This window comes from Crotalus tigris, unplaced genomic scaffold (genome assembly GCF_016545835.1).
Source record: "Crotalus tigris isolate CLP2741 ecotype Arizona unplaced genomic scaffold, ASM1654583v1 scf7180000020352.946698, whole genome shotgun sequence".
Classification (NCBI taxonomy): Eukaryota; Metazoa; Chordata; class Lepidosauria; order Squamata; family Viperidae; genus Crotalus; species Crotalus tigris.
Window position 1 is genome coordinate 128,324 of NW_024097981.1, and position 23,913 is coordinate 152,236.

Below are 23,913 nucleotides of genomic sequence, written 5' to 3' on the forward strand. Positions count from 1 at the left end.
TCGGGGTTGTCTTCTAAAGCAGGGATCTCCAACCCCCGGTCTGTGGCCCGACACCGGTCCACAGCACGCCAGAAGCCGGTCCGGGCAAACAAGCAAAGCCCCATCCGTGGGATTCAGGCAGCACACAAAACCACGCCAGCCTGTCTCCATGGAACCGGTCCCTGGTGCCCCAAAGTTGGGGGGCGCCGTTCTAAAGACTTCTGGATAGGCTGAGCCCAGTTATTTATTTATTTATTTATGAGACTTATATACCGCTTTAAGTGCAAGCACTCTCTAAGCGGTCTACACCAGTAAGCAATGTATATATATATATTTACATTGCCCCCAACAATCTGGGTCCTCATTTTACCTACCCCGGAAGGATGGAAGGCTGAGTCAACCTTGAGCCGGTGAGATTTGAACCGCTGACCTGCTGAACACAGTTACATGGTTGGCTTAGCTTAAGACACAGGCCCTAAGGCCATCTCTGCTGGGAGAGGCCATAAAGAAGGACGGACCCCAGAATAAGGCCAACAGCCAACTCAGTTTGGGAAATGACACAAGACAGAGAGAGTCACAGTTGGTAGGGACTTTGGAGGTCTTGTAGTCCAATCCCCAGCTTGAGCAGGAGATCTTATACCATCCTGGACAAACGGCTGTCCAATGGGGCTCACATTTTCCTGATAGAACAGAATATTTGTAGCTCAGCGTTGGGAGGAGGAGGAGGAGGAGGAGGAGAATGGGGTCCTTGGTGTTTGGTTGTTTTCTTGCAGATGTTTCATGACCCAACTAGGTAACACCATCACTGCTAGAAGGGAGAGGGATTTATGGAGGAGAGGAAGAGGAGGAGGAGGAGGAAGAGGAGGAGGAGGACGACTGTGTGATTCTTGGGACTCTCTGAGATTAGTTGTTTACTTGCAGATGTTTCATGACCCAACTAGGTAACATCATCAGTGCACTGGCTGGTTAAGATTTGGTAATGAAACATCTGCAAGAAAACAACCAACTTTAGAAACCACCAAGGACTCCACAAGTTATATTTTAATTCAGTTACAGGGACTGAATGTCTTGAAGGAACACAGATGTCTTCAACTTGGCCTCTACCGAAGCTTTGGAAAGAAAATCATCTAGAAACATCTTACGACTCTTATGGGGAACTTAATTTGGAACTGAAGTGCCAATTAGAGATCTAACACAATCACATTAGGAGAGCACAACTGGAATAATATTAATTGTCACAATTTGTCATACCGAGGATCACTTCCAGAGACTCAGCTGGTTGGAGGCAATTGGGGATTTTTATTTTTCCAGAAGTTGTTAGACACAGCTTCCACCCATTCATGACAGCTGGACATACAGGTACTCCTCTATATACAACCATAATGGAGCCTGCCCATTATAGTCATATATTGTGACGGTGGTAAAATGAGTTGATTCCACAACATCTTTTGCAGCGGCTATTAAGCGAATATGGCTATTGTAAAGTGAACACAGCGGTCATTAAGTAAATGCTGTGATCATTACATGAACACTGTGGTCATTAAGTGAATCAGCAGTCTGCTATGGACACAGTTTTGCTGAACAAAGAACGTAAGTTGTGGGTTTTGACAAAAATGTCATAAAAGACAGCCATGTTGCCGAGCACAAGTTCGCTCACATGATGGAAGAAGGAGGCCTGGCCATCCTAAGTCCAAATCAGTTTTAAGTCTTTTTTTTTTATTGGTCATAACATCAAAGCGACCAGTCATAAGTCGAGGACTACCTGTATGGGTTGCAACTGAAAGGAAATGGAATCGGATGGCTTCTGGATTAGGGGTGGGGAACCATTGCCCTTTTAAGACTTCTGGACTTCAATTTCCAGAATTCCTCAGCTGGCCATACTAATCATGGCTGGCTAAGGAATTCTGGGAGTTGAAGTCCACAAGTCATAAAAGGGCCATGGTCCCCCACCCCTGTTCTAGGTGGTCCTTAGGTCTCCAATCCTGCCCTTCTCCATGCATTCCCCACCCTACTCACCAACCATGTGTTTCCGCACGTGTGCCATTGTGTAGAACCTCTTCTCACAGATCTCGCAGGAGAATTTCTTCTCGGCGTAATTGTGGACAATTTTGTTGTGCTCATGGAGGGACCAGAGCTTCTTAAAAACCTTCCCACAAGTCATGCACTGCAAGGAAGAAGACCCAGAGGTCACCTCTGTCAGGCTGCAAATCTATCGACTGACTTCCAGTTTTAATATTATAAGAGTTGACATTAAAATCCATTTGTCTTCCAAGCTTATACAGGTAGTCCTCGACTTTTTATGGGGAAACACAACCACCACTTCACAAACGCCTGGCACAAACATAGGAGAGCAAACCCATCAGGAGAAGAGTCAGCAGTCCATCTGCATTTGAAAGACGAAGGCCGCTCTTTCGAAGACAGCAAAGTCCACATTCTGGACAGGAAGGACCGCTGGTTTGAAAGAGGGGTCAAAGAGGCCATCTAGGTCAAATCTGAACAGCCTCCTCTCAACAGAGGGGGAGGGATACGACATCAGCTATATCCAGTCTACAATACAGTCCTTTCAGTAATTCCAAGAAGGCTCCACACCCATTTGCACCACTCAGGGGACCCCGAGGACACAGATTAAACCTCCAGGTGGCCTCAATGACTCTCTCAAAGAAGACAAATGACCGGCTGTCTGCAAGGAGTATAAGTCCTTCCCTTCCCCACCATCCAGTCAGAGCTGAAGAAGCTTCTGCGATGAGAAGCGAAATGTCTTCAAAGGAAAACAAGAAAGTCCAGTTGCCTCCTGAAAAAGCATATTTGGGACAACTATGACCTGGGTGACTGAGTATCTCCATAGTTCTGTTGACTCTGCTTGTCAGAAAGTCTCAAAAGGGAATCCGGGACACTGAAACCGTCATAAATACGAGTCAGCTGCCAACATCTGAATTCTGATCACGTGACGATGGGATGCTGCAATGGTCGTAAGTGTGAAAAACGGTCCTAAGTCCCTTTTTCAGTGCTGTTGTAACTTTGAATGGTCACCAAACAAATGGTTATAAGTCGAGGACTGCTTGTACATGATTAAGCTTTCTTCTTCAGTCAGACTTATTCTTATCTATATTGGACTATCAACTGGTTGCCAATATTACTTGGATCAATGAACCTGATTATTTCAGCTTTTTGAACTTGGGTCACTTTAACAGAAGTGGACCTCAAATCCCAGAATTCTCCAGCCAGCAAGCAGTTGGCTGGGGAATTCTGGGAGTTGAAGTCCACTGCTCTTAAAGTTCTCAAGGTTGAGAATTACCGTTCTAGCTTCTCTCCTTTTATAAATAGTCCTTGACTTACATCAGTCCTTTAGTGACCATATAACGGCACTGGAAAAAGTGATTCACAACTTATCCTGACACTTACAACTGTTGCAGCATCCCCTGTCAGGAGTAGGCCACCTTGGCTCTTTTATGACTGGTGGACTTCAACTCCCAGAATTCCTGAGCCAGCATGGCTCAGTTTGGAAACCTCTCCCTTTCTCCTCAGCATGGCTGGCTCAGGAATTCTGGGAGTTGAAGTCCATGAGTCATAAAAGGGCCAAGGTTGCCTACCCCTGGTCTAGGCCTAGGCCTCTTTATGACTCGTGGACTTCAACTTCCAGAATTCCTGAGCCAGCATGGCTCAGCTTGGAAACCTCTCCCTTTCCCCTCAGCATGGCTGGCTCAGGAATTCTGGGAGTTGAAGTCCACGAGTCATAAAAGAGCCAAGGTGGCCTACCCCTGGTCTAGGCCTAGGCTGCTTTATGACTCGTGGACTTCAACTCCCAGAATTCTTGAGCCGGCATGGCTCAGCTTGGAAACCTCTCCCTTTCCCCTCAACATGGCTAGCTCAGGAATTCTGGGAATTGCAGTCCACGAGTCATAAAAGAACCAAGGTTGCCTATCCCTGGCTAGTCCATTTTTCTCCAGCTCAGCAACTTTAAGACGTGTGGACTTCAACTCCCAGAATTCCTGAGCCAGCCATGCTGAGGGGAAAGGGAGAGATTGCCAAGCTGAGCCATGCAGGCTCAGGAATTCTGGGAGTTGAAGTCCACCAGTCATAAAAGAGTCAAGGTTGCCTACCCCTGCGGCCTAGGGTCACATGTTCAAAATTCAAGAGCTTGGCAATGAGCATATGTTTATAAGGGCCACATGATCTCCTTTTGTGTCCTTCTGACAAGCAAAGTCAATGGGAGAAGCCAGGTTCATTTAATGACTGCTGGATTCACATAAAAACTGCAGTGATTTGCTTAAAAGACTACAGCAAAAACCATGGCTTTTCTTATTACTGATCCAGAATTAAATTTCACAAAAATTCTTGCTTTTTCTCCCTGCAATTTTGCTTTTGACCACTTGCTGGCGCTGCAGGTTACACACACACACACACACACACACACACACACACACAAAGAGAGAGAGACAGACAGAGACAGAGAGAGATAACACAGGGATGGACAGACAAACACGAAAGCATCCCTTTGCAAGAAATTCAGATTGAAATGGCAGATTCATAATCTGGCTCATAACACTGAACTGCACAGCTCTTGACTCACAACGCACACAGATTTACTTGTCCTTCTCAACTGGGAACTGACTCAGAAGCCACAGCTAAACTTGATCCCAGATCTTTGATACGGACCATTCCATGGCCTAAACCAAAAGTGAAATTTTGCTGGATACCACGTTGTGCATTCAGGGAAAATTAAAGCAGTTACAAGAAAGACAAAACAACAATTGTTCTGACTGACAAAATACAGGTAGTTCTCAACTTATAACAGTTCATTCAGTGACCGTTCGAAGTTACAACCTCATTGAAAAAAGAGACTTACGATCATTGCAGCATCCCTGTGGTCATGTGATCAAATCGAGGCCTACCTGTACACAATTATTCCCTTTCTTCTCCAGCGATTTTGAGATGCCTATAGAAACAGCTACTCCAGATTTACAACAGGGAAGAACAATAATATAGAAGACATTGACTTAACCCAAAAAGTGACTTATGACCATTTTTTCACCCTTATGACCGTTGCAGCCTCTCCATGGTCGCGTGATGAAAATTTGGGACACATGGCAACTGACTGTATTTATGACAGTCGCAGAACGGTCGCAGTGTCCCGGGGTCATGTGATCCCCTTTTATAACCTTCTGACCAGCAAAGTCAATGGGGAAAGCCAGATTCACTTAACGACCGTGTCACTAACTTAAAGAAAAAATTCTGTTATAAAGTGAGACATTTCGTTAAAAGGGTTTCGCTTTATTTTACAACCTTTCTTGCCGCAGTTATTATATGAATCACTGCAGTTGTTAAGTTAGTCACATAGTTGCTAAGTGAATCTGACTTTCCCCGTTGACTTTGGTTGTCAAGAGATCTGTGACCGTCATAAATATGAGTCAGCTGCCAAATGTCATGAGTGTGTGGGATGTTGCACCTATGTGTGAAAAATGGTCCTCGGTCATTTTTTTTCAGTGCTGTTTGTAACTCTGAATGGTCACTAAATGTTGTAAATTGAGGGTTACCTATGCAACCAGCAGATCAGCTTCCACCAAGATCTCAAGGGCGCCAGGTTGAAGGAGAAAGGAAGCCTAAGATGGCGCCAGGGGCCCCTCACCTGAATGTTCTTCTCGCAGTCCGTCTGATGGTGCAAGACCAGCTCACTCTCCAGCAGAAACCTCTTGCCACACTTGTCGCAGATCTGCATGCGGGTGTGCGTGACGTTCATGTGCTTCTCCAAGTACCAGCGGTTGTTGAACACCCGGGGACACTTCTTGCACGGATAATGTTGCTTCTCCTCCAGCTTGACCTTCTGACCAGGAGGATCCTGGTCCTTCTTCTGCTTCTTAGCTCTCTTGACCTTGCTGTCATTCTCAGCAGCTTCATCTTCATCTTCTCCCTCCTCTCCTTCTTCCATCATAGTGGCAACTTCACCAGTTTTGGGGGACATGGTTGGGTTGGTGACCTTGGTAAGCAGCCTAGTCCTCTGGGGTGCTCCAGTTTTCTCCCCACGAATCTCAGTTATGTTACTGTCATTGTCCCCTCTGTCCTCTTCTTCCTCCTCCTCTTCTTCTTCCTCTTCTTCTTCCTCCTCTTCCGAGGTGTCCTCCTCTTCCAGGTCTTCCTCTTCCGAGTGCTCATCTTCATCGCCCATATCTGCATCATCATCTTCCTCTTCCTTGCCCCCATTTTCCTGCTCTTGGTCCACCACCGAGGAACATCCTTCTCCTTCTGGCCGTCCAGCTTCTGGAGCCACTTGGCTGCCCATTGAAAGCTGTCCCTCTGCACCTTTAGAGACATTGAGGGTCTGGTTATTAAGGTTGACCTCTACAATGATCTGCTCACCATGGCTGTAGGAACCTCGGCTGCCCGGGAGACCCTCAGACGCGTCCCCTTCCACCTTGCAGACAGGTGGACCCCCATGGTTCTCTTCCTTGTAGAATGTCTTGTTGGCCACAGCAGGGTGATTTTGGTTGCCATCCTCCACCCGCACAGAATATGGGACGTTCCCTTCTTGGGTGAAGATCTTAGGGCGTGGAGGGTCCATTTCCTGCTTGATGTCACAGAAGAACTGAGAAGGTGGGGTGGCTTTGCTACAATTGTCCGAAGTCAACGCCATATTGTTGGTCATGGCCAAGCCGAGAGCTCTGGTGGTGACGAGTTCCTGACAGGAGGAAGCAATGTCGGTCATCTGTAAGACAGAGGCCACATTCAGGACATCCTGAATGTTGGAGGCGTTGACCAAGAGCTTCGAAGTATAGATGAAGTTCAAAATCTGTTGAAGACCAACGGAGGTCAAGGCCTCCAGAGAAAGGTCTACTCTCTGCAGCTGCTTGTTCTGGCTGAAGAGGGAGTGAAAGAACTGGCTGTAGGCTGCCAGGACCCCCTTGTGGGCCGGGAAGACGGTCTTCTGCTCTACCAGGACAAGGTCCACGTCGCACAAGTCAGGCTGGAAAAGGCGCTGCGCGTTCAGCCTGTCCATCAAACACGTGAAGTGGAGGGCAGCATCTTCTACCAGGGAGTACTCGGGAGCTGGCTGGTCAGCTGTCTTTTCAACTATCAGCTAAAGGGAGGGAGGGAGAAAGGAAGGGAGGATGAGGGAGGGAGGGAGGGAGGGAGGGAGGAAGGGATGGAGGGGAAGGAGGAAGGAAGGGAGGGAGGGGTGATGGAGGGGAAGGGGGAAGGGAAGATGGAAGGAAGGATGATGGAAGGGAGGGAGGGAGGGGTGATGGAGGGGAAGGGGGAAGGGAAGATGGAAGGATGATGGAAGGGAGGAAGGAAGGGATGATGGAGGGGAGGGAGGGAGGGAGGGGTGATGGAGGGGAAGGGGGAAGGGAAGATGGAAGGAAGGATGATGGAAGGGAGGAAGGAAGGGATGATGGAGGGGAGGGAGGGAGGGAGGAAGGGGTGATGGAGGGGAAGGGGGAAGGGAAGATGGAAGGAAGGATGATGGAAGGGAGGAAGGAAGGGAGGGAGTAAGGGGTGATGGAGGGGAAGGAGGAAGGAAGGAAGGATGATGGAAGGGAGGGAGGAAGGGGTGATGGAGGGGAGGGAGGGAGGAAGGAAGGGGTGATGGAGGGGAAGGGGAAGGGAAGATGGAAGGAAGGATGATGGAAGGGAGGAAGGAAGGGGTGATGGAGGGGAAGGGGAAGGGAAGATGGAAGGAAGGATGATGGAAGGGAGGGAGGGATGATGGAGGGGAGGGAGGAAGGGGTGATGGAGGGGAGGGAGGGAAGATGGAAGGATGGATGATGGAAGGGAGGGAGGGAGGGAGGAAGGGGTGATGGAGGGGAAGAAGGAAAGGAAGATGGAAGGAAGGATGATGGAAGGGAGGAAGGAAGGGAGGGAGGAAGGGGTGATGGAGGGGAAGGAGGAAGGGAAGATGGAAGGAAGGATGATGGAAGGGAGGGAGGAGGAAGGAAGAAAGGGAGGGAGGAGTGATGGAGGGAAAGAAGGGAAGATGGAAGGAAGGATGATGGGATGGAGGGAGGGAGGAAGGAAGGAAGGAAAAGAAACACAGAGAAAAAGAGATGGTTGGAGAGAGGGAGGAAGAAAGGAAAGAGAGAGAGAAAGAAAGAAAGAGCAAGTTAAAGCAACATTGGAGATCATCTCAACCCTCCTTGGAAACAGTCTGAGCCCATCAAATTTCAGGTGCTGCTAAGTGACCAAAGCCCATGACCTACCTTGGTAACAGTTTCTCCATCCACAGGACACCCTCCACTTACAACCATTCATTTAGCAACCATTCATAGTTACAACGGCACTGAAAAAGGGTGACTTAAACTGCACTTACAGCTCTTGCAGTATCCCCATAATTTGGGCACCCCTCTTTTAGTTGCCAAGACTGAGAAACTCTAACCTTATTACAGGTAGTCCTTAACTTATGACCATGAATGAGCCCAAAATTTCTGTTGCTAAGAAAGACAGTTAAGTGAGTTCTGCCCCCATTTTACAGCCTTTCTTGCCACGGTTGCTAAGTGAATCCCCGCACTTGTTAAATTAGTCACACGGTTGTTAAGTGAATCTAGCTTCCCCCATTGACTTTGCTTGTCAGAAGGTCACAAAAGGGGATCACGTGACCCCAGGGACACTGCAACCATCGTAAATATGACACCAAAGAATTTTTTTTTTCCAAGAGATTTACTTCTGATTTCATTTTTCTTTTTGCAAAATATATATATATATATTTGATCTCTTTGCAGAGATTTATTTCTAATTTCATTTCTCTTTTTGCAAACATTTATTTCTGATCTCGTGGCAAAAAATTGTTTCCTATTTCTCTTTTTGCAGATTTATTTCTGATCTCTCTCTCTCTCTCTCTCTCTCTCTTTTTTTTTTTTTTTTTTTTTTTGCAGAGATTTATTCCTGGTTTCTCTTTTGCCGAAAAGATTTATTTCTGATTTCCATTTTTGCAAAATTTACTTCTGATCTCATTTCTCTTCTGGCAAAGATTTTGTTTCTGATTTCTTTTCTCTTTTCCCAAAAATTTCTTTCTGATCACTCTTCTCGCAAAGATTCATTTCTAGTTTCATTTCTGTTTTTGCAAAGATTTGTTTCTGATTTCCTTCTCTGTCCCCACCGCCTTCCAATTTTCTGATTTGTTTTTGGAGCTGAGGTTTCTGGGTTGGCTGAGAAACCAGGGAACGTTAGGGCTCTGGATTGAACAAATAGAATTGTTAAATCTTTTTGGAATTTTTGGGAACTGGGAAAGATATCTGTTGAAAACATAAATTGCTGCCAACTTGTATTATGCAAACATATCCATTAATTGCACAAGAAATGCAGCAGCCTAGCATAAAATGTGAAAAAAAAAAGCTGATATAGAACTGGATAGATAAACATAAAGCTACGACTGACAACATTTAGTGATGGTTCATAGTTACAACGGGACTGGAAAAAATGACTTATGACCATTTTCCCCACTTACAGCTGTTGTGATCAAAATTCAGACAATCAGCAACTGACTTCTATCTATGATGGTTGCAATGTCCTGGGGTTACGTGATCCCCTTTTGTGATCTTCTGAGAAGCAAAGTCAACAGGGGAAGCCGGATTCAGTTAAAAACTGTGTTACTCACTTAACAACTGCAGGGATTCACTTAAGAGAAAGGAGGGAGGGAAGGAAAAATAAAGTGAGGAAGGAAAGAAAAGGAAGAGATGGAGAGAAAAAGAATGATAGAGGAAGGAAGAAAGGAAGGAGAAAATAAAGTGAAGAAGGAAAGGAAAAGAGATAGAGAGAAAAAGAATGACAGCAAGGAAGGAAAGAAGAAAAGAAAGAAAAAAGAAAGAAAGAAAGAAAGAAAGAAAAGAAGGAAGGGAGAAAAGAATAAAGTGTGAAGACGGAAAAGAGATGGAGAGAAAAAGAATGATACAGCAAGCAAGAAGGAAGAAAATAAAGAAGGAAAAATGAAGGAAGGAAGAATGAATGAAAGAAAGAGCGAGAGAGAGGGAGGGAGGGAGGGAGGGAGAGAAAGGAAGCAAGCAAGCAAGCAAGAACATCTCTCACGGCCCCATCTAGTAAAGCATCCCCTCCATCGGGCACCTGGTTTTAAACTTTTACCTAGTACCAGAACTCCCACCGACTTGTTACCCAGCTATGCCAGGAATGTCAGCAAGGTGATCGGAGAGGAAGATCTGAAATGCAAAGCTTTTGCAAAACTACTGCAGAAACTCTTCCTTCTTTCCTTCCTTCAATCTCTTCCTTCCTTCCTTCCTTCCTTCCTTCCTTCCTTCCTTCCTTCCTTCCTTCAATCCCTCTTCCTTCCCTCCCTCCTGCCTTCCTTCCTTCTTTCCTTCCTTTCTTCTTCCCTGTCTCCCTCTCTCCTTCCTTCCTTCCTTCCTTCCCTTCCCTTCCAATGAAAGCAAATTCCCCAAATCGATAAAGAACCATAGAATCCCAGGGTTGGAAAGGACCTTGGAGATCATGTAGTTCAGGGGTAGGCAATCCAAAACACTCAAAGAGCCACTTGGACCCGTTTCCCATCAAAAACAAAACACTGGGAGCTGCAAAACCCTTTTGATATCTAAAAGGAAGATAACACTGCATATATCCTTTTTTTACCTTTCATTCATACACACACACACACACACACACACACACACACACATCTCATAAAGGTAAAAAAGGATATATGCAGTATTATCTTCCTTTTAGATATCAAAAGGGTCTCTCTCTATGTCTCTCTCTCTCTCCCTCCCTCTCTCTCCCTCTTTCTTTCTGCCCTTGGTCTGCCAGTCCTCTTCCCCCACTCCTTCTCTCTTTCTCCTTCTCTCTCTTTCTCCCCCCCACCTCCCATCTTCTGCTCACCTGGCAAGCTGACTTCAAGCTGTTCTCCAACAAGCTCAGGGGTAGGCAACCTCGGCTCTTTTATGACTCATGGACTTCAACTCCCAGAATTCCTGAGTCAGCCTAGCTGGGCTAGCTAGCTCTCTCCTGCCCTTCCTGCTTCCTGCAGAGACGCAGCAAAGGGAGGAGCTCCGCCCAGAAAGCTTTTCAGCTCCTCGGAGAACACTGTGAGTCCACTCTCTTTTACACACACACACACACACACACAGAGAGAGAGAGAGAGAGAGAGAGAGAGAAGCAGGGAAGCGCAATTGCCTCTCTCTGTCTCTGTCTGCAAATGGCAGAGGAGGCTGGGAGCCACAGGGGAAGGCTCAAAGAGCCACATTTGGTTCCGGAGCCACAGGTTGCCAACCTGTGATCTAGTCCAACCCCCTGATCAAGGCGGGAGACAGGCTGAAAAGGCTTCATTGGGCTGTAATTGCAGAAGAGCCACTCAGAATAACAGGCAGTCCTTGATTTACGACCAGCCCTATCAACCCCCCCCCCCCCGCAGTCCTGGGGCTGAATATCAGGCAGGTCCACTTTACAACCACACCTGATATTCCAGGGTCACGTGACCATGATCTGCAATGTCCTTTACGAATTTGCAGAAAAAGATGAGCATCACAAACACCTGTGGTCCTTGACTTACAACCACAGTTGAGCCCAAAATTTTCACTGTTAGATAAGACAGTTGAGTTTTGCCCTATTTTGCGACCTTCCTTGCCACAGTCGTTAAATGAATCACTGCAGTTGCTAAGCTAGTCACGCAGCTGTTAAGTGAATCTGGCTTCCCCAATATCAGAAGGTGGCAAATGTTGAACACGTGAGCCCGGGACACTGCAACCGTCGTAAATCTGAGTTGCCAAGCGTCTGCAATGGTCTTTAAGTGTGAAAAACGGGCGTAAGTCATTTTTTTTCAGCGCTGTTGTAACTTTGAACAGTCACTAAATGAACTGTGTGGAGAGCTACGTGCATTCATTATTCATTATCTAAAGGTACTAAGTTGACCTCAGTCATAATTCTGAGTTAAGAAGCCACGTCTAAAATAATCAATTTATGCAGCCTAGAAAATGAAACGGCATTCAGCCCAAACGCAAGAAGATAACCCAAGCATCAACACTATATATCAAGAGGAACATTGGAGGTCATCTATCCAACCTCTGAGTCTGTAAAGGGTTCAATTATACACTAGTACAATAATAATAGTAGTAGTAGTAGTAATAATAATATTAATAATAGTTGGAAGGGACCTTGGAGGTCATCTATTTCAACCCCCTGCTCAGGCAGGAGACCCTACACCATTTCAGACAAATGTCTGTCCAGTCTCTTCTTAAAAACCTCCAGTGTTGGAGGATTCACCACTTCTGGAGGCAGGTTGTTCCACTGGTTAATTGTTCTCACTGTCAGGAAGTTTCTCCTCAGTTCCAGGTTGCTTCTCTCCTTGGTTAGTTTCCATCCGTTGCTTCTTGTCCTGCCTTCAGGAGCTTTGGAAAATAGCTTGACTCCCTCTTCTTTGGGGCAGCCCCTGAGATATTGGAGCACTGCTATCATGTCACCCCTCTTTAACTAGACATACCCAATTCCAGCAGCCGTTCCTTATATGTTTTAGCCTCCAGTCCCCTGATCATCTTTGTTGCTCTTCTCTGTACTCTTTCTAGAATCTCAACATCCTTTTTACATCGTGGTGAGCAAAACTGAATGCAATATTCCAAGTGTGGCCTTATAAAGGTGTTGTAAAGTGGTATTAACACTTCACATAATCTTGATTCTATCTTTGTTAATGCAGCCTAGCACAGTGTTGGCTTTTTTGGCAGTTGCAGCACACTGCTGGCTCATATTTAAATGATTGTCCACTAGGACTCTTGAGATCTCTCTCACAGTCACTACTGTTGAGCAAGGTACCACCTATATTATACTTGTACATTTGGTTTTTCTTGTCTAAACGTAGAACCTTCCTTTTTTCACCATTGAATTTCATTTTGTTAGATACTGCCCAGTGTTCAAGTCTGTCCAGATCCTTCTGTACCTGAAGCCTGTCTTCTGGAGTGTTGGCTATTCCTGCCAGCTTGGTGTTTTCTGCAAATGTGATGAGTTCCCCATCTATCCCCTCGTCCAGATCGTTGATGAAGATGTTGAAGACCATTGGGCCCAGAACAGAGCCCTGGGGCACCCCACTACACACTTCCCTCCATGTAGATGCGGTTCCATCTGGTGGTGATGCTATCTAACCCACATTTTTCTATCTTCTCGAGTAGTAAGTTGTGATCTACTTTATCAAATGTCTTACTGAAGTCCAAGTAAATTATATCCACAGCATTCCTCTGGTCCACTAATTTTGTCACTTGGTCAAAGAATGCAATAAGATTTGTTTGGCATGATCTGTTTTTGACAAACCCATGTTGGCTTTTAGTAATGATTTAGTTTGCCTCTAGGTCAGTGGTTCTCAACCTGTGGGTCGGGACCCCATTTGGGGTCGAACGACCATTTCACGGGGGTCGCCAAACAACGCAGTCTGCCATTTTTTCCCCCTTTTCCTTAGCTGTGCTACTCCCTTTTATTCTATTGGCTTTTGAAAGCCAATAGAATAGACTCTCTTGAATAGAGTCTAATTCTAGTGGCTTTCAAAAGCCAATAGGAATTGTCCAGGCTATCTCTGCCCTGCTGAGCCTGCCAAAAGTCCCGTTCTGCAAATGGTGCTGCACCAGTTGAGTAGTCCTCGACTTACGACCGGCTGAGTAGTCCTCGACTTACGACCGGTTAGGGATCGCAGCATTAAAAAGGTTGAGAACCACTGCTTTAGGTGTTCGCTGATTCGTTGTTTGATTATCTTTTCCAGAATCTTCCCAGGTATTGAGGTCAGGCTGATAGGTCTGTAATTTCCTGGATCCATTTTTTTTTTCTTTTTTGAAGATGGGAACTACATCAGCTCTTTTCCAGTGCTTTGGTAGTTCCCCAGTGCGCCAGGATCTTTGAAAAATATAATTCAAGGACCTAAACCTAAAATGTAGTATTGAAAAAAATGTACTTATCTGATTGGGCAGCTATGCAATTTCTCAGCCTGGAAGAACCTTTAAAACATGTGGACTTCAACTCCCAGAATTCTCTGTCGTGAGCAGGGTAGCTGGGGAATTCTGGGATTTGAAGGGCACAAATCTCCCTTTTTCTAAAGCCACTGAAGATCTTATATGCCATCTTTTGCAAACGGTGGGTGCAAAATGTTTAATTTGTTTTCAGTGAGTTTGGGGGTGTTTTAAATGAGAAAACAGGAAGGGGAAATTTCTGGGAGACCCATTGCGTGGTCACAATTTTAACTGTTCAAAAATGTGCTGAAATTGCATTGAAATTGGATTTAACAACAAAATACAGGCAGTTCTCAACTTACGACGACAATTCGGCCCAAAATTTCCATTGCTAGACCAGACTGTTCTTAAGTGTGTTTTGCCCCATTTTACCACTGTGTTGTTAAATGAGTCACTGCAATTGTTAAGTTAGTCACACAGCTGTTAAGTGAATTGGGCTTCCTACTTGGCAGAAGGTCACAAAAGGGGATCACATGACCCCAGGATGCTGCAAGCGTCAGAAATATGAGTGAGTTGCCAAGCGTCCGAATTTTGATCACATGACTCTGGGGATGCTGCAATAGTCGTAAGTCTGAAAAACGGTCATAAGTCACTTTTTTAAGTGCTGTTGCAACTTCAAACGGTCACTAAACAAAACGGTTGTAAGTTGAGGATTATTCGTAGCAAGTTTCCAGCAATTTTTCATGGAGAGGAATTAGTCCTTTGGAAAGAGAAGTTTGTTTCTCATTTAAAGGGTCACTAAATTAAATTCAACGTATCACTAAAGTCAACTACAGCAGTGGCTCTCAACCTGTGGGTCGGGACCCCATTTGAGGTCAAACGACCATTTCACAGGGGTCGCCAAACAACGCAGTCCGCCATTTTTTTCCCCTTTTCCTTGGCTGTGCTACTCCCTTTTATTCTATTGGCTTTTGAAAGCCAATAGAATAGACTCTCTTGAATAGAGTCTATTCACCGGTTGAGTAGTCCTCGACTTACGACCGGTTGGGGGTTGCGGCATTAAAAAGGTTGAGAACCACTGAACTACAGGCAGTCCTTGACTTAAAATGGATCACTTACCAACCCATTCCAAGTTATGACGGACCCAGAAATGGAGCCCATGTCCCAGTTTCGAAGTTCTGACCGTGGACTTCCCTTAACAACCACCGCTTAAAAGTTCATAAAATTGGGTGCAGTAACGTGGTGACCCGTTTTACGACCAAAGTTTTGGGCTCAATTAACGTTGTAAGTCAAGGACTATCTGTAATAGTTGTGTCAAATTTTGAATGCATCAGTCTCAAGCTCCTTTGGGGGGGAAGAGCAACAGAAAGGGATATGCAAATTATCTCTTTGATCAGGGTTTCCCAGCCTCAGCTCATTTTTAGTTGTGTGGACTTCAACTTCCAGAATTCATCAGTTTGCATGGTAAAGTTCACTCATGCCCACTACAGAATTTTAGGAACTGAAGTTCATTCAGGCTGGCTGGGGGATTCTGGGAAATGAAGTCCACTCATGCTGACTGGGGGATTATGGCAGATGAAGTTGCCTCAGGCTGGATGGGGAATTCTGGGAAAAGATGTCACCTCATAGTGGCTGGGGAATTGTGGGAGTGATGTCATCTCGTGGCTGGGGAATTCTGGGAACTGAAAGTCAATGCACAGTAGATGGGGAATTCTGGGAACTGAAGTCCACAGATATTGACTGGGGAATTTTAGGAATTGAAGTCCACAGATGTTGGCTGAAGAATTTTGGGAACTGAAGTCTACAGATGTTGGCTGAAGAATTCTGGGAACTGAAGTCCATAGGTGTTGAGTAGGGAATTCTGGGAACTGAAGTCCACAGATGTTGGCTGAAGAACTCTGGGAACTGAAGTCCATGCATTTTAAGGTTGCTGAGTTTGAGAAACACTATCTTAGATCAACCCTATGACTTATTTTTTACTTTCATGTCGATTCAACAGAATGTGAGAATTTTCTGTTCATTCTAGTTATTTGGTTTGCTTTTGCTGTCTAAAGCAGTGGTTCTCAACCTATGGGTCGCAACCCCATTTGGGGTCAATCGACCATTTCACGGGGGTCGCCAAGCAAGGCTGTCTGCCATTTTTTTTTCCCCTTTTCCGGCGGGTGCCTTACCTCCCTTGGGCTGGGCCAGCTGGTGGCCCAGCCGGTGGTCGGCCTGCTCCGTCTCTGCCGCTTGCCAGCTACGCCTCGGCCGGCGCAGGGAGTGGCACCACGCATGCGCGGCGCTCCCAGGCAGGGAAAGTCCTCGACTTACGACCGGTTGGGTAGTCCTCGACTTATGACCGGTTTAGTCCTCGACTTACAACCGGTTTAGTCCTCGACTTATGACTGGTTGGGGGTCGCGGCATTAAAAAGGTTGAGAACCACTGGTCTAAATCCACCCCATTTGGTCAAGGAAGATGGGAGTTGTAGTCCTAAAATTCCAGAAGCCAGGGGAGGGGTCATTGCCTATCATAATGGCGGCAGCATACCACAACTGCACAAAAGCCTTTGTTTCTGCTGGTGCCTCTACAACTCTCAATTTACAATAGTTCATTTAGTGACTGTTCGCAGTTACAACGGCACTGAAATAAGTAATTTATGTCCGTTTTTCGCACTTAGGACCGTTGCAGCATCCCCATGGTACACATGGTCAAAATCTAGACGCTTGGCAACTGACTCATATTTATGATGGTTGCAGTGTCCTAGGGTTACATGATCCTCTTTTGTGACCTTCGGCCAAGCAAAGTCAATGGGGGAAGCCAGATTCACTTAACGACCGTGTTGCTAACAGCTTTAGAGATTCACTTAACAATTGGGGCAAGAGAGTTCGTAAAAAGGGCCAAAACTCACTTAACAACTTTCTCACTAAAACAGAAATTTTAGGCTCAATTGTGGTTGTAAGTCAAGGACTACCTGAACTTTTAATGCCTGCAAGCTTATTTTCTCCTTTGTTGATCTACTGTACTGTTGCACAAACACACACACACATTCTATTCCTTACAGCTACTAATGAGAGAACAAAACTCTATTGTGTTTGGGGTGACACTGGAAGACACCGGCCATCCATGAGAAGATGAGTTGGCCCTTAAAAGAACAATGCGATGAAACAGAACTCCAAAGTTTGGATAGATTTTGCTGCAAAAAACTCCACATTCACACAGTTGTTAAGTGAATCACTACAGTTGTTAGTAACAGGGTTGTTAAGTGAATCTGGCTTCCCCACTGACTTTGCTTGTCAGAAGGTCATAAAAGGGGACCCCGTGACCCTGCGACCGTCGTAAGTATGAGTCAGTTGCCAAGCGTCCAAATTTTTATCATGTGACCATTGGGGATGCAGCGGTCACTCAGTGTAATGTCACTAAATCAATGGCTGTCAAGGGCAACATCTGTCTGTCTGTCTGTCTGTCCTATCTATCTGTCTGTCTTTCTCTGTCCATCTATCCTATGTATCGATCTAGCCGTCTGTCTGTCTGTCTATTTCCATCCCTCCATCTGCCTATCATCCATCCATCCATCATCTAGATTCTTATTGATCTATTATCAGTTATTTATCACTGTTAACTATATTGTCTTATTGATCTGTTGCCTACCAACCTGTATTATCTATATTGTTTTATCTATCCATAATCTATTAATCTATCATATATATCTATCATATCATTTATCATCTCTCTTGTCTGCCTATCTGCCTGCCCCCCCCCTCTCTCATTTCTCTCTCTCTCTCTTTTTTTTTCTATCTATCGCTTGAATTAAACTCTTTCCTGATGCTACTTGCATAACAGCTCCCCAATTCATTGATAATGAATCCATGAAGAATTTTGGAAATAAATCCCTGAGAAAGCCCAGCACACAGGGTCCCTAACTGCTCTTGGGGGGAGGGCATTTGCAATCACCAGCCTGTGTCTCCACAAGACACATACCATTACTTTGCATTCTGGCTAAAGATGATAGGAGTTGAAGTCCAGCACCTCTAGGATTGCATTACAGTCTTTGGGCCTTTTTTGCAGGCAGGAGCTGACCTACTTGCCCAGCTGCAGCATAAGCACTTTTCAAAAAGAAAACCCAGAGGGAGGGGGTCATGTGGTCTTTCAAAGGGATAGGGTCATCCCATTTTCCCAACCCCCCCCCAATATTTTTTTTAAAAATCCAACACATGCAAACTTAAGCAGACCACGGGACACCCCCCCCTCTCTCCAAGGGAGTGACAGAAATGAGTGGGCGTATCAAATCAAAGCAGGTTTCTATTACAAAATTGAGATCAATTCTTTTCCCAACTCCCACTCCCCCCAACCCTGTTTATGTAGCCCAAGCCGCCCTCTTTCACACATAAACACACACACACACACACACACAAAATCAGGTTGCCAAACTGCTTGCAAGGACCTTAAATGAACCGAGATGCAACTGTCACTCACGCGTGCAAGGAAGCGGATGTAGTCCCTAAAGCTTGGAAGGTTTGCGGGGGGGGGGGAGAAAAGCGGGCAGAAGGAAAGAAATCACAGCGCGAGCCAACTTGTTCGGGTGAGCTCATTCGTCGCAACGCGATCGGGTCTAACGAGGAAGGGAGGTTAACTCCTTGCAAGCCACGATCTGGCCAGGATGGAAGGTGGTGGGCATCTCCTGCGCCTTTCCCCCTTTTTCAAAAAAAAAAAAAAAAAAAGGCAAGGCAATAGGACTGAACCAGCAGGCGTGCAAATTCAGAATCCTGTTGAACCTCTTTTCCTACCCGTCCTGTCTATTCCCCCCCCTCCCCCGTCTTTGATTGCAACGTGTGCATGGTGCAGGACAAAAACCCGGGCGTCGGAAGGACCAGAAGAAAAAGGAAGGAAGGAAGGAAGGAAGGAAGGAAGGAAGGAAAGAGGCAAGAGGAAAAATCAGGGAGAGCGAAGACATTGCATTGCCTTGCAAATTGCATTGTAAACAGCATTGTACATTGCGTCGCATTATAAACTGCATTGCAAATTGCATCGCATTGCAAAGCAACTTCCGATCCTCCCACCGCCCGTTAGCCCAAGCTTGCCAGCGCCCCCATTCCGAGAGGAGAAAAAAAAAGGGGGGGGGCGCTCTACCATTTTGCTGCCGGGCTACCCGATCCAGGGAGCCCCGCTGCTCCTTTGCTCGCGGGGGGGGTTGCGCTCTCCATCAAAAGGTCCAGGGGTGGAGCGAGGAAGGTGGATTGGGGGGGGGTCTTCTCGCTTATTCCGTCTAAAGAGGGGTCTATTGCTTGCCTGGCTGCCCCCCCTCCTCTGCAGCGGCCCCTGCTCGGCGTTCTGCAAGGTTCCTCTGCCGATGCTCCGCCTCCCCTCCCCCCGCCCCCACATGCAAGAAGGGAAAAGGCTGGCAGCGCCTGCCTAGCATTCCAGGCGGGTGACGGAGGCGTTTGGCTTCGCTTGGCCTCAGTGCGCCTGCGCGCCCGGTTTTCCCACTTTGTAGACTCAAGTCTTGACAGATTTAGCTTCTTTGCCGTCTAATGAACAGAACTGGGATGGGTGCGGGATGATTTGTTTATTATTATTTTTAATTTATTATTATTGGGTCTTAATTGCTCGGTATGGAATGAGCCACTTCCTTCCTTCTCCCGTTTTCCCCAAAACAATGACCCTGCAAGGTGGAATTGGCTGAGAGGACTGACCCAGTCACTCAGAAAACTTCCCTTGCCTAAGGTGGGACTAGAACTCACTGCCACCCGGCGATTGGCCCAAAGTCAACCAACCAGCTTTCAAGCATGTGGGACTAGAAATCAGTCTCCTGGTGATTGGTTCAAAGTCACCCAGCTGGCTTTCCCACTTAAGGCGGAACTAGTACTCATTGTCTCCTAGTGATTGGCCCGGTTACCCAGCTCAGTTTTGTGTCTAAAGTGGGACAGTCACCCGGTGATTGAAGGCACCCAGATAGTTTTCATCTCCTGGCTCCTTGGTCAGCCCCTTAACTCCTATCGCTTCCCTGTGTAGAAAGTGAATCCAGGCAGGACCGACCTGTCCATGATCCGGGAGGACAACATAGATGGGGGGCTTGGGTGGGGTCATTATCCTGGAAAGAACGGGCGCCCAGTGGGCTTGAACCTGTGACTCACTTGGAGGGGGAGCCCTGAGTGCATTGCACTTTGCGGTGAACACGACCACACCAGCCATCTTTGGAGCACTCCCAAAACGTAGTGCATCACCATTGCCTCTGATTGTCAGGACTGAAAAAGGGATGCTTGATCGACGAAGGTTTGGTGGGCTCAAAATATAGCGGCTTGGAGAACAAAGACCATGTTTTAAAAGGACCACAGAGAGGGAGATTCTGGGAATTGAAGTTTTTAACAGATCAGCAGATTTGAGATTTAGGCCTTCGGATAAACTTACATCCAGGCCAGCTTAGCTAATACCCATTAGTCTGTCCCAGTGTGCCATCTGCAGGCTCAAGGCTACGTGCACCTGCCCACCTGCTATGAGCTGGGCTGGGAAACCAGGTTTTTAAAGAACTACCTTCCCCTTATTACATTCATTCGGTTCATCAGGATGGGAGGGTTAGGCATGTTATGGATCCTATCTACTACGGGTTGTGTATCTACAAGGGCCTTCTAAGTGGTGGCCCCTTTTCTATGGATCATCTTTCCTCCTCCCCAGGAAGAAAGGGTCAATCTACTCTCCAAAGCACTTGAAGGTAGGACAAGAAGCAAAGGATGGAAACTAATCAAGGAGAGAAGCAACCTGGAACTAAGGAGGAATTTTCTATAACATTTGAGAACAATGAACCAGTGGAACAGAAGTTGCCTCCAGAAGTTGTGGATGCTCCATCATTGGAGATCTTTAAGAAGGGATTGGACCACCATTTGCCTGGAATGTGTAGGTTCTCCTGCTCAAGCAAGGGGGGGGGTAAAATAGATGACCTCCAAGGTCCCTTCCAACTTTGCTTGGATTGGCTCCCACCCTATAGTTTTTCTGAAAGGCCCTAAAAAAAGTGATTTTATCAGTAGGCCTGGGTATCCCAAATTACTATGGACCTGATCAAGTGAGCTAGTTTGACTGGATTGTTGCTGCCGATGGACTCCTGGTGTGTGTGTGTGTGTGTGTGTCTCTCTGTCTGTCTGTCCAGATCCCAATAGATCTGTAGGCCTTGGACTTCTTGAAGGCTCTCCACCAAAGCATTGAAATTAAACCGGTTAGGCATTCGTTTAAAAAAAAAAATTGGCTTTGCTCCACGGCTACAGGATTTCAGAAACAGGTTTCTCTTCACATTTTAGGACACACCCCTGAATATAAGCAGTCCTTGGCTTACAATTGAAGCCAAAATTTCCACTGCTAAGCAAGACAGTTGTTAAATGTGCTTTGCCCCATTTTACGATCTTTCTTGCCACGTCATTAAGTGAATTTCTAGGGTTGTTAAGTGAGTTAACATGGTTAAGTGACCTTCCTTTTCAAAAGGTTGCAAAAGGTCACATGACTCTGGGGCACTGCAACCATCCTAAATATGAGCCAAGTGCAAGTTTCGATCACAAGACTCGCAGGCAGGCTGCAACAATCATTAAGTGTAAAGAATGGTCATAAGCAACTTTTTTCATTGCTGTTGTAACTTCAAATGGTCACTAAACAAAATAGTTGTACGATGAGGACTACCTGTAAAAGTTCTCCCACCAGACAGTTGCTTTTAATTGAAGAACAGGCAATTCGTACCTAAAGATCAACAACTGATACTTAAGTGATTCGTATTTTTAATTGCATCAAAGGAAAAAAAAAAAGATCATTCCAACTGTACATTTTGGCTCCTAATAAAAAGTTGAAACAGGGAGTCTAGGAAATCCTTCAAACTGTTTTGAAAATGAAACGGGCTGCTTTGAAATTTGTGTGGGGTCTTTCCCCCGTGAATTCAAAATGGCAACCTCAAACTCAAGTTACAAATTTGGGGGCTGAAGCAGGTCCAAGGAAAATGCTCTGTGCCACCCTGTTACGAAATATGCAGCATTTTGGCATTGTAGAAATTTAACAAATTCAGGATCGGCATTAACAGGTAAAGAGTCGGCATATCCCTGGACCACTAAATAACAGAATGTTATTTCTGCTGTGTTTTTTTAAAAAAAGTTAATTATCCAATATGAAAATTTTGTGTATATCCCGACATTTCGATTTCAAAATGAATTTTTACCTGCTGAATCCAAACTCGGGAACAAAATCTGATTGCTCCTGAAAGTTAGTTTTCTGAAATAAATTTACAGCTTGCTATCTTTGTCGATACTCATCAACAGACTTGCAGATCTGACAGCGATAGTAGAAAGTTAGAAATGTTAGTACATCCAGACATGATGAAAATCCAGAGTCAGCAGACCATGGGAAAAGCCAACAGCTAATATTCTTGCTTCTTCACTGGATAGAGAACGGAGACTCAATGTGGTCTAGCATCGCTTGGAGTTCAGACACCAAAGTTAACTATCGGCACCTGGATTACACCTGCAAGGGTGTATTAGGTAAAATTGATCAAGGAACATGATGGTAACCAACTTTTAACTCCTGGGATCCAAATATACATGACATTTTCCAGGCAAGGGATGAATCTAACTCCCAGGATTCGAACTGTAGTGGTGAATGATCTCTTAAGTTAGGAACTTCCGGGATCTTCCTGAACATTACAGATCCAGGATCTTCCTGAACATTACAGATCCAGGATCTTCCTGAACATTACAGATCCAAGATCTTCCTGGATCTGTAGTGTCACCGTTTTCTGGGGTGTCAAGATACCAATGAACCATTATTTCAGCATTTAAGGGCAATGTTTGAGGCAGGTAGACTGCAGGTGAGATTCCTATGATTCTTCAGTTTCATGGTTACCAAGCTAATTTCCTTCGGAGAAACAACTACCGGGCTTAAGATTGCATGTCAACCGTTATCATCTATCGTTTGGAAAGGGAACTCCGGGCAACACAAAATGATCACCAGAATAGAGTGTACAAAAAAGGTTGTGTTAAGTTTAAATAAGGCTCCGCCTTTGTTGGCAGCGTTTTAAGTTTTACCTAGACATTGAGAAGAAAACGAAAAAACAAAACCTCGACGCAGGCTACGGACACAAAAACTTTCTGTTAATTATAATTCGCTATGCTCAGCCGGTCGGGCTCTCAGCTGTATCTGCTGCTTTCGCTGGGACTTCGGCAATTAGAATAGCTGCGATCACTTTCGCTGTCGGAACCGTAAGATCTACGAGGAAAGCCAAAATATACGTCAATACAGCACATCAGGCACCCACTTCCACTTTTTAAAAAAGGTAGTCCTTGACTTACAACAGTTCACTTAGTGACCAAAGTTACAATGGCATCGGGGAAAAAAATGACTTAGCGCCATTTTTCACATTAATCTTTGCAGCATCCCCATGGTCACATGATCAAAATTCGGACGCTTGGCAACTGACTCGTATTTATAACCGTCGCAGTGTCCCCGGGGTCACGTGATCCCCTTTTGTGACCCTCTGACAAGCGAAGCCAATGGCGGAAGCCAGATTCACTTAACAACCTTGTTACTAACTTAACAACTGCAGTAATTCACTTTAACTGCAGCCAAAAAAAAAAAGTTATAAAATGGGGCAAAATCCACTTAACAACAGAAATTTTGGGCTCAATTGTGGTCGTAAGTCGAGAATTACCTGTAGAGACTTTCCCACAACCTGAAGATTAAAACTAAGGGAATCTTTCTGGGGTGTCTTCTATCATTTGTCTCTTCAGAACCCCCTCCTTAAATATGGCTTGTTAGGCTAATGAAACCGTGTCAGGAAACAAGATTGCGCAATTATCCCTCCTTCACAAATCTGCAAGATTTGTTCCCAAGACTTCTGTCTGAGATAATGATGTTCTAATATCTCTTCCATTTTGTTGCTAGTTATAGTTCCTGAATTTCTGTCGCTGGGTCCAATTTTTTTCTCTCTGGAGTTCTGGAATGCGTGCCAAGCCATGCCTAGCAAGCCAGAGGGTCATTTGCAACTGTAGGAGGGAGCCATGTTGGTCTAAGATGGCAAAGAATCAGGAAAAGTCCCTTTTCCGATCAACTATTTTTAATAATACAGTGGTACCT

The 23,913-nt window shown here is 45.5% G+C and overlaps 2 protein-coding genes across 11 annotated transcripts in view; both read right to left on the minus strand.

The window, feature by feature from the left end:
• The window catches only part of ZBTB47 (zinc finger and BTB domain containing 47), a 29,586-nt gene extending 9,809 nt beyond the window's left edge, over window positions 1–19,777 (minus strand). Inside the window, exons 1-3 of one of the 3 annotated variants that reach the window (XM_039366767.1) lie at window positions 18,946–19,777; window positions 5,606–7,051; window positions 1,996–2,143 (exon numbers count right to left, since the gene is read on the minus strand). In XM_039366767.1, the coding sequence (XP_039222701.1) occupies window positions 1,996–2,143; window positions 5,606–7,051; window positions 18,946–18,948 (1,597 nt within the window). In that variant the 5' untranslated portion in view covers window positions 18,949–19,777. Of the gene's footprint in view, window positions 1–1,995; window positions 2,144–5,605; window positions 7,052–8,171; window positions 8,434–16,006; window positions 16,036–18,945 lie in introns of those variants that run through there. The other 2 variants (XM_039366768.1, XM_039366766.1) reach the window with 2 other exon arrangements.
• Window positions 19,778–21,555: 1,778 nt separating this feature from the next.
• Window positions 21,556–23,913, minus strand: part of NKTR (natural killer cell triggering receptor) — a 60,543-nt gene continuing 58,185 nt past the window's right edge. For all 8 annotated transcript variants that reach the window (XM_039366756.1, XM_039366758.1, XM_039366755.1 and 5 more), the window contains one exon: window positions 21,556–23,046. In XM_039366756.1, coding sequence (XP_039222690.1) covers window positions 22,968–23,046 — 79 coding nt within the window. In that variant the 3' untranslated portion in view covers window positions 21,556–22,967. The remainder of the gene's footprint in view (window positions 23,047–23,913) is intronic.